The sequence below is a fragment of the Exophiala xenobiotica genome, assembly GCF_000835505.1.
Source record: "Exophiala xenobiotica strain CBS 118157 unplaced genomic scaffold supercont1.2, whole genome shotgun sequence".
Taxonomy (NCBI): Eukaryota; Fungi; Ascomycota; class Eurotiomycetes; order Chaetothyriales; family Herpotrichiellaceae; genus Exophiala; species Exophiala xenobiotica.
The window spans coordinates 2,451,942-2,467,745 of NW_013562493.1; the positions used below are offsets into that span (position 1 = coordinate 2,451,942).

Here is a 15,804-nt window from a genome sequence, read left to right on the forward strand (position 1 = left end):
AGACCTCCCATTCGACTCAAGGAGGGCGAACTTGCGAAGGAACGGTGGCCTTTGACTGTTGAGGGCGAAAGGTCGCGTGAGGTGTCGGTGAGTGAGTGGGTGGACAGGAGAAGGGGCGTAGAAACAAACTTCTTTTTCCTACAATGGCGTGCATGAGAAAGGAAGCAGGGGTTAAGGGAGACGAGCCTCCAGAAAGCCATTGAGCTTCCTGTTTGGTCGAGGAGGATGGACAACGGATGGCCAGTGGATAGGCGTGGATGGCGGAAAAAGGAGGGCGCATCGTAGGCGTTACTAGTTATAGAAAGGCGCGTCTCCGCCTATCGCTCCATTCCGCGACACGCTTGAAACCGCCCGCAGTTTATCTATTGGCCATGAATTGCTCGCCTACAACTCCCCCCATCGTCCCCCCCCAAATTCGACCTCCTTCAATGAAACAAACCACATTGTTTTCTCGTCCAATCGAACATGGCGATAGACCTGTGCTGTTTAGGCACGTAGGTCATCTTCTTCTTGTTGGGCACTGATGGCACTCTTTGTCCTTGGCCAGGTCGACGAGGCTCCATCCCAATTTACAACGAGGCTGGGGTGGTGGCCGCGTCCATGCGCGCGCTTGGATACATTCCACAACTCTACGGAGTACTCGTACTGGTAAGCAAACATTGACCACCCAGGACCACCCATTCATCGCATGCCTCAGGACTACGTACTACGTAGTACTCCGTCTTGTTTCAATTGCGTGACCATAGCGGGAGGCCGCCACGTGGATCATTCACATTACAATAATAGCTACACAGAGACATTGTCACTAATGGACAAGACCACATCTTTGGGATACCATAGTACATTGGCGTACCTCCCACATGTGTAGCCAATTCATGCACCAGCACAGTGCCCATCATCAATTGCCTGACCCTTTCACCAACCTCAGAAAGTCTCTGACTCGTCCTAATTGGGAATTGTTGTTCATCTCCTTCTGCTCGCTGATGACCGCCTGAACCAGATTATCCAGCAAGCCATCCACCTTATCCTCATCAGCTCCCGTGCACAGACTCACAATCTTCTTGTACCGTTCTTCCAGTTCTGCACTGCGAGCCTTGAGAGTCTTTGCGATCTGTTCAAGTTGCTGGTTATGTCGTTGATACACGCTGGCCCGACCAGACAGCACCTCCACACGTTCCAGACACCCCAGGAAATTGGCTTGCTCCTGGGTCAGCGCCATGTTGCTAGGGTCTGTTTCGCCATCTGCAAACAATTGTGCAACCATTGGAAGTTGTCCATCGAGGTCCAGACCTTTATCTGCTTCGCCGACTCCAACATTCTCTTGGATCGTCGTTGGTGGGTTGGACTGATGCAATTCGGCTCGCAATTTCGCTGCCGCTTGACGCAGATTCTGGATTTTCTGCTCCAGATCTTCCTTCTCGCGCACCTTCGCTCGAGCATCTTCGAGTCGTCGTCGCTCTTCTGCTAATGACGTACCCGACTCCTTCAGTGCCGCGTTTGTCTTGTCGAGGATTTCCTTCTTTTCTTTCATCTCGGCTGTAAAGTCCGCTTCTGATTGGGACAGGATTTCTCGGATGGCTGTACATGGTTAGCATTTTTGCCTTCGGGTTTCGCAACATGTCAACTTACAAGTCATGAGTCCTTCTTGAGCCTCCTCGAAGGACTTTTGTGGCAAGCCATTCGCCGCCGAAGGCTGCTCAAACATGGTCATGCTTTGATCTAGCATTTGACTCTTGACTTGACCACCTCCAACCCCAAAATCCACCGGACACAGGCCACCACGATTTTGAATGTGAGGATCTGCGCCCACTTCAATCAGTTGCTCAATGATCGTGGTTGTATTTGTCCGCGCCGCCAAATTCAGCGCCGTATCGCCCGCCTTGTCCTGTGCATTCACAATCTCCGACATGAATCGGTTTAACGTCATCTTGTTCCCCTGGTTCGACATATTCAGGCCATCAAATGACATAGACTGCGTTGCGCCTTGTTTGACGACATACTCGAGCAACGACTCAAGATAGTATTTGCCCACAGCACCTCGCCCTTTCATGGCCGAAGACACTGCAATATGGTGAAGTATCGTCCGACCACGTCCGTCTCTGACCTCAATACTAGGTCCAAGAAGGTCAAGGAGTGCCGGAAAGCTGCTTTGGTCCAAATTGTTTCGTGCTTGACACGCTGCAATCAAGGCAGTTTCGCCTCCACTATTTGCTCGCCTCATGTTGAAGCCTTTCTGCAGCAGTTTTTGTACCAGGGGTATTCTGGCCAACGTCGCCGCCCAATGCAATACAGTATTACATGAGCCGTCGATGGGAAACTCAAATTCTTCGCCACTGAGTCTCAAGAATGCTGGATGGTCCTCGAAATCCGTTCGGTGCGGGTCAATAAAGAGGTCGAGAAGAAGGTCTCTCTTCTGTTCGTCAATTGCACCGGAAGGGTGAGGTAAAGGTTCCAGGCCGTAAGAGAGCGGGTCGAGTGCCATGAACGACTGGCTTGGTTGAGAGAAGAACGAAGCATTCGGTTCGGTCGGTGTGCCATCCGCCAGTGCCATCTCCAGGGATGCATCATATGGGCCAGCAAGGAACGAGGTCTGAGGAGACGGTCGGATACGCTTTCTCGGTGGCTCTTGTGCGTCCACACTTGGGAAGTCGGCAAAGCTCGCACCTTGACTCATGATGCCTCCATTCGTGCCAAAGCTGTCCTGAGAAGTCATGCTTGGCATACTCTGTTGACTCCCTGCTTGACCATATAAGCCATCCGTGCCGTATGTGAATGATTGAGATTGGGACTGTCTTCGTGGTCCGATCGAGCGACGACCATCCGCATGGCTCGGCGAATCGAGACGTGTTCTGTTCAGAGCGTGGATCGCATTGGCAGCCGTGCTGGACATGTTCTTGAAGAAAGTGCCTCCCGATGTCTGTGAAAGCGGTCGTCCATCACCGCCATACAGTCGTTTGCGTTGCGCGGCCATTGCTTGTTCTTTCGTGGGTGTTTCCATGCCTTGACCCATACCAGGCATACCATCAGAGGTAATGTCGTACTCAAGTAACGGCAGGAGCAGTTGCTCAACACCATATTGTCTCGTAAACTCTCGTCCTCGTTGGTAGTTGACCCAGGTGCCTTGATATTTGCCGTAACCGCCTTGAACTTTTTCATGCTCGCCGGTGATTTCCTTTTCCAGCACTTTCGTTCTCTTCCCCTTGTCGACTCCAGCAACTTTCAGGATTTGCGTCGCATTGAGCCATGAATCTGCTCTACGGCGCATGACAGCGATCCCGTTCACTTCCATCTCAAACACAGAGACATTCGAATATACAGCCTGAAACCCGGTCAGCACAACTATCTCCGCTTGCCCACTCTCGGCGCACTCACAGTATAAATCTGTGGCTTGTTACCATTCACATAGTAGTTCGGTTGTGGAAACACATTCTGCTCGGCATATCCGCCATAGCTATTCGGCGCGGCCATCATACCTCCATTTGCCATGGGATTACCACCATTCATATTATACACCATCTGCTGCTGTTGCTGGTGTTGAGACGCAGGTCTGGGAGGTGGAGGAGTCGGCGCAGGTGTGTTGTTCACAGAGTGAGCCTCGGCATAGCCTAGGGGAGGATGAGGATAAGAAGCGTTCATAGAGCTGGAATGACCGTGTTGAGGAAATGAGGGGGGTGGTTGCGCATAAACTCCTGGTTGTAAGCCTCCTGATGCCATCATTGTTTGTTGCCCGTTTATCGTGGCGGTTGAGATGTTTTGCGGTGCGTTTGTCAGGACATATCGGGCGCTGATGCGCTATCGGGATGCGGTGGGCTCGATTAAGGGGAGGCTGCACATTCAGCGCTGCGATATCGCGACGAAAACTTTTGTCCCAGCTAACAGTCAAGCTGCGATGACAACTGTGAGTGTATGCGACAGGTGAGATTGCATGCCCGTACAAGGCTGGAGGGTGCGCCGCTATGGCTGCTGGGGGGATGAAGGTCGTTCGGGTTGGGGATTTGCTCAGCTAGCAGTTTGGCCCCTTGTCGGTATGGTGAATAGGCGATGATAAACAGTACGCTCAATATTTGATAGGCAATGAGTATCCAACAGACTGGGATGTGAATATGTCGGCGCAACAAACCTGGTCCGGGCTCGTTGGGCTGGACTTGACGAGGACGAAATTGAAATTGATCACGTCGCTTCGTGGCTCAACGCGTAGTGTGAACCACGGAGCCCAGGCAATTAGCAATTAACCATTCGACCCCGCTTGACTTTCGCCTTAACCCACTAGCGTGTTTTTCCCTTCGATCCGTGGCAGGTTTACCGACAACAATTCACCACCTGCCACCCAGTGCCTTATTCCTGTAACATGCGAGAGCCTGTCATTGTCCAAACTGCGCTCAATCCTCATACAGACCACGCCCGCCTCGCAGTGTACGGAGTAGAGTAGTCGTCAGTTCATTGACTACCCTAACACTGCATTCAATGTAATGTTATGACAACGAACCCAACTCACCTCTACCGCTCTCTCCTCCGGGAAGCCTCCTACCTCCCCCTCCCACAATGCCGCACCTTCATAAAATCCTACATCACCACCTCCTTCCGACGATACATTCCCAAATACCACAAACCCACCACTCGGACCGGTAACCCTATCTCCTTCTCCCGGCAAATAGAACTTCTCCACCGCGGCCGCAAATTCCTCACCGGTCTGAAGCGCGCAAACGAAGGCTACATCATCCACCTCGAGAAGATCTTCCGCATGACATACGGTCGCATCGGACCTCGAAGATACACGCTGCTCGACACTTTTACCAAGCCTGCTACTTCCTCTGACGAGCTCGCCTCTCCTCCAGACTCACCTACCACCACGGCTACCAACACGAATCCGGACTCACCTACCGCCGCGACCACCGCCCCACCTATCACCACCACCACTACACCAGCAGCAGCCCGCCGCGAAGCCCACTGGCAGCAGTTGATCGAGAAGTGGACAATTCCCCCACGCCTCGAAGCTCTCTTGAAGTCCCAAACCATCCAACAAACACACTTCGACCGCATCGGCCGCCGCAAGCCCAATGTAAGACTGCGCTTCCACCCTCCCGAGACCAACATCTGGGGCAAGCCCCTCCCACGATGTCGCTACAAGAACCTCAAGCACGAGTGGTATAAACACAACGTTCAACTCGCCCTTCCCCCGCTCGCCGAAAACGAGTACAACGACCTACACGACCTCGTATCCGGGAAGACGGAGATGCCAGGCCTACCTTCGCGTCGACCTCGAGCCCGTCGCTCCCAGGCAGACCAAGAGCAAGAGGAAGCGGACAAGCAATCCTCGCTGATCCTGGAAGGTCCCAAGCCAGGAATCAGAATGAAGGAGTACAGGTACGGACGGCCTCACAACATCACGCCACGGCTGTTGCGACACGTACTGTTGCGCAGTGTCCTGAAACAGACTCCGCTGGTTAAGATGACTGGTGCCGAGAAGCCAAGGGCCAGTCTGGCCTTCCGCTGGGACGATGCTCAGTCGAGCAATCGCCTAGATATTGGAAATCTGAACGCAGCCGTCAATAAACAGCAGCTGGACCTCCTCTTCGGCTGACCGAGATGCGCTGTCCATTCGCGAAGAAAAGGCTTCTGCCGGTGGAGGCCCAGTCATGTAACACGAAACAAAAGCGCCTGCGGTAGGGATACCCAGAGACACCAGACTAAGTTCGATGCTAGGGATCGATATTATTTATAGATTCCCTACTCATCCTGTTTGCTCAATCCTGTTGTTACACGTATTAAACCGCCTTCCAGAGGCCCGTAATTCCAAGTCTATCGAATCAATTGCACGCCACACTTTTGCCCTGAGGTAACGCCAAACCGTGACTCCTTTCATGTCACACAGAGACCGTCCCATCCGTCCTGAGCCCTTTCCGTCGCTTTGCCGTAATCAGAGTCGCTGTCGTCAATCGTCACCTAGGCTGTTGATCAAGGAGATCCTCCCAGCATAGCACTCAGTGCAATGTACCATGTCAGAGAAGCTCCTCCATCGATCCAGCTCATGTCGAAATTGTCCTGTGTGAAGAAGTCATATGCAGCTGTTGGGTTAATATTGGCAAAATTCGCATATACAATACCTGGGACGTCAATTAGCGTCGAAATCAATCACCTCGTTCACGCGCTCACCTTTCCATCCTCCTTCAATGTTCGAAGCGTCTCTTACAGCACCGTCGGCAAAATACGTCGTCCATTCCTCCGCCACAAATTGTTCTGTAGACCGTCAGCAAAGCCATTCCGCGTAGGTGGGAGAGAGATCTTACGTGTTCGCGTCAAAGTCGAGAAAGGCATGACCGGAATCATGTGGATGCTGTTGATCATTAGCTGGAAGCGTGGGGACTAAGTACCAGAACAGCTCACCCTTGGATGTAACTCAAGTCGGTACCAAAGTAGGTAGTGTGATCCGCTTTGTTCTCAAACAGGATACCCGTCACCTTGTTGCCAATGAAGGACGCTGGCTGGTTGACGTTATCTGAAGTCATGAGGAAGTAACTTTGCAGACTGCGTGCTATAACAGATAGCATCAGGTTACCACGAGCCTCCATCGATGCATCACCAATGGTCTTTCCCCACATCTTGAGACCGTAGGCAAACATGGCGTCTTCGGAAGATGACTCTTCATCTTTACCATCACCCGACTCGAAGAGTCCCTTGGCCCATGAGTGGCCGTGATACCAATCAAATGATCGGAATACCGGAAAGTACTGGTCCAGCGAACTGGGATTAGACACATCTCGAGCCAAGGCGTTGACATAGTCTTTGTTCTTGGTAAGCCATGTAGGATCGAGGTAGCCGATGACTGCTGCAGCGTGGAGGAAGTAGCCATAATGGAAGTGGTGGTCGTTGTAGTAGGAATTGCCAAAGTCCACACCGCTGTCTCCAGTGACATAACTTGCTGACGACACGAGTCCTTTCCAGTCCGTATCGTAGATTAATGGAAATTCTTGCTGATTGTTCGAGAAAACTTCGAAACAACTCTCCAATTCAAGCAGCGCAGTCTTCGCCAGGTCTTCCTGGCCGACAAGGTCGTGCATCGTATATACAATGGCTGCAAACTTGCTGAGCGCCTTCCCTGAGTAATACATGCTGTTCAGATTTGTCTGAGCAGACATGTTTTGGGAAGCTTCCATCGCTGCGACACTCTGGATGGCGGCAATTGCGGCTGATGTCAGATTCACGGTGGATTGAGACGAATCCGAGGGTCTCCAGGGTGCAAAACCAAGGGAGGTAGGAAGCTGGTCCTCCTCCAAGACCCAGTAGTCTGCAATTATTGCTGTCGCAGTTCCGGACACGGTCGTGTCAAGGGTCAAGTTTGTGATGGTGCTTGGACTGTTGGCCGCGAACGACTGGACATGATGAGGTAGAGCGAACATCACAAGAGTCGAGTTGCTTGCATAAGCACCGCCCTTGGTCCAGGACAGACTGTACTGAGCTTTAGCGTCGTGAGCATACCCTCCGACATTCCCAGAGGTAGGATAAGTTCCTGCCGCATCGTCATAGATGTAGTCGAGATCATCATCAGGCAGTTTGGCCACTTGGATGTCGCCATACCAATTGGCTGGACCCTGAAGCAATGTGCTTGAGACGAGCTGAAAGTTGGGAGTAATGCCGCTGCTTGGTATTGCGTACAACAGCCAGACTTTTCCATCTTCCAATGTGATTCTGTATTTGAACACACCCGCTTTTGGCTGGCCATCAGCTGCAACGCTGCGGAAGAACACACTGCTTTGAATATTGGGCTGCAGGTTGGTGTACTGGCCAGTGACGAACGCCATGCCCTGAACAACTGGCATGCTAAGCACCGAAGACGAACCCGTGCCTGGTCGAAGATGGACATGGGCAGAAAATGCCAGCAGTGAATCGGTCGTGAGCACCGTGTTCGTGCCAAATTCGGCGGCCGAGAATATCAGTGACTGGATGCCGAGAGGGTTGATATAGTAGGAAACTGGAGAATTCGGAATAGCCGTGTTAGCAGGCCCAAAAGCCTTCTGACTCTGTTCCAAGTGTGAAATGGCCATGCCCCAACTTTGCGCATTGCCGCTGCCTTTGCTCCACGTCAAAGAATATGGCATCACAAAAGCAGGAGAGCCCTGGCTACCAAGGACGAAGTTTTGGTAGAATTTGTTGGTCTCGATAGGCCCTGTTGTGTTGTCGATCCCCAGTCGTGGAACCGGATGGCCGCCTTGTTGGGCAATGCTTGTCGGAGGCTGACCAATTGCAATAGGCTGAAATATGTCTTGACCATTACAACCCATACTCAGCAAGCACGAAGGAGTGGCCGTTTGCAGATTTGTGGCTGACGTTTCTGTTGTTAACGTGGTGGAAAGAGTGCCGGTGACAGTCGACGATGCAGACAAGGTGGTTTCGACCAAATCAGTACCCGTCGTCGTTACAACTGTTGTTCCTGCGACCGAGGTTGCAATCACTGTTCCGTCAGATGTAACGGTGGTGTTGAGAACGGTCACTGCAGTAATTACGGCAGTTGTCTCAACTGGAATGGTGGTCACCGTCTGCGTCACTATCACAGTTTCGAACGTCGTCCAAGGAACTGTGAAAGTCTCTGTCAGAGTGCTTTCAGAAGCTGTTGCGGTCTGATTGCCAAACGGGACGGTGCTGTCAAGAGGCTGAATAGTCGCGGACGAGAGTGTCGGAACACTCGTGGGAAACGGCTGCACTGGAGGATTTCCTCCTGTCTCGAGCGTGGTAATAATGCTCTGCTTTTGTCAGCAAGCTCACACGCATCGAGAGGACTAGCCTTACCCCCGTAGGCGACAAAGACGATTGGTTTTCAAGAGTACTCGTGGCGGTTTGTGAGGAGTTTAGGCTGGTGAGAGTGATGGTTTGGATACTTAGGTGTGGATCGACAAAGGTGATCGTCGACGAGTACTCGCCGTCATGGGCTACGCCGCCTGGATGGCTGTCAGGATTTGGATCAGCGTTCACGCCACTGCTGAGAGGTGTCGATATTGTTGATTCTAGTTCTGTGGCTGTTACAGCGGGTGTGAAGAAGTAAGTGGTCGACGGGTTTGCGAAGGGATTCCCGTTAGGGTAAGAGGTGATGAGAGGAGGTCCAACTTCGAAACGTTGACCATGTGCACCTAGCAATGAAAGGCAAACATCAGTCCATAGGTCTGAGCTTGACATCCCAGATTTTCGAGGCAAGAAATAGTTGGACTTACTGATAAAACGAGGAGCAGGTAGGGCTCCAGCAAGAAATGCCTGTGATACTGTTAGCAAAATCGGACAAAATAATCTGTACATCCTGAGAGGGTATGAAATCTTGGAGTCTGGGTTGTCTGCACATGCAGCAAATCCAATGCGCAGAAACAGGAGGAAGAGATGTGGTAGGAAACTGTGGCAGGAGCTCGAGAGTATGGATTGAGCGCTCTTTGCTTCCGAGATTCACTCCTAGAGGATTTGCAATCTTCCAATCGATTGACAGAAGAAGACACGAGAGATCCGAATGTCCAAAAAGATGTCGATGCAGTAGAAAACGGGAGCCGAAGTGTATATTTGCCCATATGCTTCAGAAAAGTTCCTGATAGACGATGACGACGGACAGAGACAACAGACTTCCAAATTGAGGTATGAGAGGACCAGGACAGGGTCCGAGGAGGAGTCAAAGCGTACCAGAGCTAGACTCGTAGATTTTGGCCTGGACATATGCACGGCGAAGGCCGTGATCCGTGTGTCCGTCCGACGGGAGGCTCGAGCTTGAGATGGTGACCGAGAGGTAGCGTGGCAACCGAGGACGGAGACTAGGGATAGTAATACGAAGCAAGAGGGAGAAGATATGTCGTTACCTGACTGCTAGGAGGGTTGAGGCTCCTGAAAAGGAGAATGATTGGTTGTAGAAGGGTAGAGGGGAGAAAAGAAGATGATAGCGCAGATGAGTTGGTGCTGCAACGCCGTTGTTGCCTTTCATTATTATTGCTGCTGCCCCTTCCTTCGAGCAGAGGAATTTCTGCACTTTCCTCGTCGCCGGACATCCCTGCTGCCAATGAAGAGCTGAATGAATATGCCCACAGCTGATGATGAAAAGGCGGCCTTCTAGAGCCCACATGTTGAGGACATGGCAGGATAAGGTCACTGCGCTGCGCCCAGTAGTCATCGGAAAGTTGGTTCCTCTCGTATTGCGGCTCCATCTTTGCAACGATGAACACCTAACGAACTGGTCAACGCGAGAAAGGGTCGCCTCAAAAAGTTTGTTTCCTAGCTGTTTACAATTTGACGTTTCCGCGTTGAAGGCCAATTTCGGCAGCAAGCCACAATCAGCACGACGATCGGAGATTTTTCTTAGACTCTTTTCGACCTTTTGGAGTAGCCAATCATTGGGTTATTCTGAATCACAGATGAACACCAGGCGTGAAGAACTGGGATGCGCGATGATGGCGCAAGTGACTTGAGTACAAACAAGATAGTGATAAGGAACAACAGCAGAAGAATCGTACAGACTCAGAGCAGCAACGAGACCGCAGCATAGTAGGCTTCAGTCATATATATTTCACGTCAAACTACACCAGAGGCCGCGTCATTGGCCGAATGATACCCTGCTTCATCAGAACCCGGGGTTTGGTCGCGTCCTGGAAGGTAGTCTTCGTAGTCCACTCAGGACCCAGAGGTAGACGAAGAGACCGCTCGTATTGCTGGCGCGACTCGAATGGATGAGGCAGTTCGGTTGCCAGGTACTTGCCGTGCTTCTTGACCTGTTTCTTCTCGTTGATGATCACTCGATCGAGTTTGGCGTCTTGTCGCTTGTCTTTGGCGACACCCTTGATGGTGGTGAGGAACCGTCCTTTGGTGCGCTTTTGCGCTTTTTTGCTGATACCCTCCCCAGTCCAGTTTCCCCAGCCAGGTAAGCTGTTATCGACCACCTGGTCGCCTTCTTCTGCTTCCACTTCCTTCTTCTCTTTGGCAAAGTCTTGCTCAACATCATCGAGACCGGCAAAGATGGCATTCGCAAGAGCAGATTTGGTGTCTTGCTCGGCTTCGGCTTCCCCTTCGGATTCTGAGGGACTAGTGTAGTCGTCAAGGTTAGTCTGCGGGACTTTGGCCTGGTTTTTGGATATTGCCGTCCCTTTCGAGGCGGGCCGGGGGGCGCTTGTTTTCATGCCCCTAGACCTGAGCGTTTCGTTCGCAGTTGCCTTGCCGCTCTTGACAGGCGCTGAAGCTTGCGAACGGTTCGACGTGCCATTCTTCACAGGTACAATGCTGGACGATGTCTTGCGGACCCCTGGTCCAGATTCTTCTTCGCCATCTTCGCCCTCGTCGAACTCGGCATCCGACTCGCGCTCTTCGAACTCGCTCTTCTGAATAGACACCGGGGGCTCGGGCAGCTCCTTTTGTTTCCGAGTCCCGAATTTGAGACGCCCAATGGCCTCGTCATCATCAGAGTCCAATCCTTCCGCCGAATCACCTTCCCCATCCTCACGCAAGCCTCGTCTTAGACTTCGAAGCTCTGCATCGTTGGCAGCTTTCCTGGCAGCTTCTGCCTTTTTCATGAAGGCCATATTGCCCAAACGAGTCTCGACATCACCAGGACCATCCTGGTCAAGGCTGTCAAGCTTGCTTTGGAATCTTGCTTCCTCGTCATCAGAACCTGACAATCCGTCTGAATCTGATGACCCGGGCCCCTCGTCGTCTGAACCGCTGGCTGTCTTGCCTTCAATGCGCCTCCGAAGTTCTTCATCTCTTCGAGCAAGATCTGTGACGCCATGCCGCGCATCTTCATCCCAAGCTGCTCTACCCATGGCCTTGACACTTTTTGCCCACTTACTTTCCCGATGTCGCGCTCCCATACGTTCCTCGGCACGTCGACGATCATTCTTCTCTCGATCTTCCTCAGAATCGACCAAACCCTGTGCAGCCAGCAAAGACTGATGTTCCTGGTTGGCTTTCTCTCGTTCTTTCCGATGTACACGACGATAGGCCTTGCTCTTGATCTTCTTGATCCGTCGCGCCCGGATCTCTTCACGGAACATTAGGTCTCTTGCCTTCCTGAGCTCCATTTGACGGGCCTGTACTTCTTCAAGGGGAAGCCTCTTTTCATGAAGCTCTTCGTAAGCCCGTTCCTGCTCATTGAGCGAGCCTTGTTCTTTGGACATCATGCCACTTTCCACCATGATGTCTTGGATCTTTGCCTCCAGGGAGGTCATGGGTTGCGATTTAGACATCGGTCCAAGTTGCTTGCTTGTCAATGCACCGGCTACTGCAGGGTCGACCAGAGGAAAGGAAATATGCTCTGCTCGTCGATTGTGTTTGACAGTCTCAACCCATTTTCCGAGTTCCTTTTTAGTCTCTTCATATGCGGCGGAACGGTCAAGACGGTCTTGCTGCCGCTTGGCCAGTGGCGGTGCAAGCTTCCCTGGAATACCACCCTTATGAGCTCCATCGCCCGTCTCCTCATTGTTCTGCAAAATCTTTAATGATTGTCTTTGGCGAGGATCTTTGATATAAGGCATGAGGTCTGCTGCCGTGATTTTCGAAGTGCTTAGACCAAACTGCGACGGCTTGTCAGGTAGATTGCTTTGCATCCGCTTTTTCTTCGACGCAGTATCCGGTCTTCCACTGGAGAGTTCCTCGACAAAGTTTTGCAAACGGGAATGGTCGCCATCATCGTCCGACACAGAGAAGAGCGAGACTCGATCGTTGTCGGGTTCCGACGCTTCATCATCGGAAGACATAGACTCTGAGTCTCCATCTTCCTCAGCATCGCTCTCTAAGCCGCGGTTGTCCTTTGGCCTTTTCTTCCTGCCTCCCTCGGCGTCGGACTCATCATCCATATCCCAAGCGGTAGCCAGATCGACTGCTTCATCTCCAAGATCATCATCTTCTTCTTCGTCTTCGCCGTCATGTTCAGTCTCGTCGAGATCATGGGCTGAAGGACGAGTCCGCTTCTTAGCCTCTGCATGAGTGCTAGTGCTGCCACGGAATGTGAAATCTGCAAAGCGCTCTTCATCACTTGCACCAAAGGCATCCTCACTGTCAATATCACTGTCTTCGTCCTCGTCATCGACACCCACGTGCCACCGGTTTCCTTCGAGGTCGGAGCCTTCATCTACAGATTCATCCTCTTCTGTCGTGGCAATCTTCCTCCTCTTTGACGACCGCTCGTCCACATCTGCGCGATTGCGTGGTTCGTCCGAGTCATCATCGACTATACCAAGTCGATGTTGTCGGATTTTGGTCTCGTCCGGGTTCTCTCGTTCGGCGATCTCGAGGGCATTGAGTCTGCGATTCTTGGCTGGCTTTTTCTTTGTAGAGTTGATGATTTTGCCTGGCTGCAACGGTCTTCCATGCGCTTGCCGAGGCATTGTATTTGGTCCGTGATTACGTCCTAGAATTGCAAGATGTTGTCTGAATATTTTCTGCGTTTGCCGCAGGAAAAGTTTCTGGACATCTTATCTTATCTCGATCACCCAATTGCCCGTCGCTTACATAATCGAAGCCAGGAACGTTACTGTAACCTTTTCTTCATTGTCCCAGGTTCTCATACTGTCAGACCGGCATGGGCTTCTCAACAGATGGTTTGTATGGCAATTAAGTCATTATTTTATTGAACTTGCTCTTACTCTGTGGAGGATAAACATGACCTCGCTGTCGCCGATTCTGTGTGGGGTGTCACAAAACTCAGCCTTGCCGCTCAGCCTTGCCGCTCAGCCTTGCCGCTCAGCCTTGTGTGTTTCCTAAGACTCTCATGGACTCTCCAATATCTGTCGCGGCTTCTCCTGCAGGGGTTGCCACGGACGACGACAGTGTAGCTTACCATTAGCCATCAGGAGTTACACCTCTATCAAATCTTGCAGGTCTCAGGGACGCGATCTCCCTCGCCCGCAGAATTGCACAATCAAGGGGGCAAACCTCGTCCACCCATGAACAAGGGAGTGGTCGCCTTTCCACAGCGACAGCGCGAAGGATGGGAATGCGAAGGAATGCCCACCACCCGGGACCGATGATAAGGCAGATCCTCAACCTTGTTACACATCTACCACTAACAGCAATATCGGATTCAGTGGTGTTACAGAAAGGTCTACTGTAGCCGCCGTTGAAATGCCCAAAAGACGATGGAACACAATATCAACTCCCACGCCCTATCCGGTTCCATCAATCAAAAACTCAGCTAGAACCAGACAGTGCCACCTCTGCCGGTCTCTTCTGTCAATTCAGCAGTTAATGATTCGATCTCCTTCCGTGCCTTACTTTCATCATACTGCTCGGCGTGCTCAAAGTCGATAAGTCGCACATTGCTATCATTGGCGTCCACAATCATATTGTATCTGTTGACATCACCGTGGACCAAGCGTATTGGCTCAGCGTGTAAAATGCGGAGAGCTTTCTCGCATTTTTCCCTGTCCTTAATTGACACAAGGACTCCTTCGATTTTTTCGAGTAACAGCCCGATCGGACGCCCGTTTTCTGTCAAGTGACCCAAGACTCTTGGAGCAATGAGTGCTTGACCCTTGTCATGATCGTTGTGAAAAATATCGTAAGCCCAGTTCTCGCGTTGTATTCGGTGAAAGTCCCAAAAGCAGGAGTACTTCGCGATAGCGGGCCAACCATTATAGAGAACCTCGAGGACGCCCGGATGGAGCTGCGTTATCTTGTCAAGCAAGAGGATATCGACCAGATTTTCGTGGAAGGTGAAATGAAGCTCCGGAAGCGGGTCAAGGGAGATAGTATGTGCCAATGCACCGTGTTCTTCTCGGGGAATCGTCATTCTGGTCCAATTCGTGTTGGGGAAGTCGGGAAGGTGAGGTATTAGAAGGAATGGCTTGCTCATCGTGTCATCATCAAAAACAGTCGTTGGGATGGTAAGGTAGTGGACTCTGTTGCCAGCTCGTATACGGTATAAACCCCTTTCATCGGTAATTTCCTGGTCCAAGACCTCCAGGTCTGCCTTTGGAACAATTTCAGGCGGATTGGCTTTCATTTCAGTCGTTATGTTGTGAACTAGGCCCAGCCATGGACAATAGAAGGGACGAACATTAAGTGCGAGCTGAGGCTAGTAGAGCCAGCATAAGCTGGTGTGATGAAAGCGATTGTAATCCAATTAGCGGGATGATCTTGACTGTTGGCCCAAGTATCGGGCCATGACTGGCTTAGACAGATGCCGTTCCTTTTGGCGCGACGCAGCTCGTTCTCTCATGTGCGAGGAATCACGGCGCTTGAGCAAATCTCGAGTGCCACAGAGAGCGAACCTTGATTTGAATATGTGGGAGAACAGTTTGGCAGGAAGAGAGGACTAACTTAGGATGTGAAGAGTATTCTTCTAGGACTCAAAAGCGGCGGCGCACCTAGCCCACAACGGTCACCAGCCTAACCTGAAGGCGGATGACGGCGGATTTCCCTTGGACACCTCTACATAACAAATGCCAGCGATCTCCTCCCAGCATATACGATCATCATCACTCCCTTACTCATCAAATTTCGGCCTCCTTCAGTTTCCCATCCAGATTCATCTTGAGTGCTTTGAATTTCTCCTCCTGATCTCCATCCACGTAACGCCACGAAGTATCAAGGCATTAGTCGTCTACATACTGCATCCAAATACCGTTCCTGTCAACTCATATCTGTCGTGGCCAGCCTCAATAAGAGCATCGACAATATCTGACACATGGTGTCCTTGCGTAGGCTAAATCAGAATGATCTTCTTGGCATGTTGGCTAACGACGTAGTTCCGCTCCGAAACTATAAGGGTTCCTTTAGCCATCAGCAATAACAATGCTTGGATAGGTGTAACTTGGAGCCATATCAAGGCGAACCGAAGTGTTGGGGGCCAGT

The 15,804-nt window shown here is 51.5% G+C and overlaps 5 protein-coding genes across 5 annotated transcripts; 1 reads left to right on the forward strand and 4 right to left on the reverse strand.

Moving 5' to 3' along the window:
• Positions 1 to 757: 757 nt before the first annotated feature.
• Positions 758 to 4,145, reverse strand: PV05_03112 (uncharacterized protein). Its single transcript, XM_013463741.1, has 3 exons — positions 3,373 to 4,145; positions 1,630 to 3,319; positions 758 to 1,578 (listed from the first exon to the last, which is right to left on the reverse strand). Exons 1-3 carry the CDS (start codon positions 3,715 to 3,717, stop codon positions 899 to 901), a joined length of 2,715 nt encoding a protein of 904 aa, XP_013319195.1. The 5' UTR covers positions 3,718 to 4,145; the 3' UTR covers positions 758 to 898.
• A 221-nt stretch (positions 4,146 to 4,366) lies between these two features.
• On the forward strand, positions 4,367 to 5,754 carry PV05_03113 (uncharacterized protein). The gene has a single exon (XM_013463742.1). It carries the CDS (start codon positions 4,475 to 4,477, stop codon positions 5,579 to 5,581), a length of 1,107 nt encoding a protein of 368 aa, XP_013319196.1. The 5' UTR covers positions 4,367 to 4,474; the 3' UTR covers positions 5,582 to 5,754.
• On the reverse strand, positions 5,665 to 10,094 carry PV05_03114 (uncharacterized protein). Its single transcript, XM_013463743.1, has 6 exons — positions 9,204 to 10,094; positions 8,785 to 9,122; positions 6,385 to 8,738; positions 6,288 to 6,334; positions 6,154 to 6,237; positions 5,665 to 6,104 (listed from the first exon to the last, which is right to left on the reverse strand). The coding sequence occupies exons 1-6, from the start codon at positions 9,283 to 9,285 to the stop codon at positions 5,956 to 5,958; spliced, it is 3,054 nt and encodes a 1,017-aa protein (XP_013319197.1). The 5' UTR covers positions 9,286 to 10,094; the 3' UTR covers positions 5,665 to 5,955.
• Positions 10,095 to 10,521: 427 nt separating this feature from the next.
• Positions 10,522 to 13,360, reverse strand: PV05_03115 (uncharacterized protein). Its single transcript, XM_013463744.1, has one exon. It carries the CDS (start codon positions 13,335 to 13,337, stop codon positions 10,539 to 10,541), a length of 2,799 nt encoding a protein of 932 aa, XP_013319198.1. The 5' UTR covers positions 13,338 to 13,360; the 3' UTR covers positions 10,522 to 10,538.
• Positions 13,361 to 14,025: 665 nt separating this feature from the next.
• On the reverse strand, positions 14,026 to 15,232 carry PV05_03116 (uncharacterized protein). Its single transcript, XM_013463745.1, has one exon. The coding sequence runs from the start codon at positions 14,951 to 14,953 to the stop codon at positions 14,144 to 14,146; it is 810 nt and encodes a 269-aa protein (XP_013319199.1). The 5' UTR covers positions 14,954 to 15,232; the 3' UTR covers positions 14,026 to 14,143.
• Between the last annotated feature and the right edge of the window lie 572 nt (positions 15,233 to 15,804).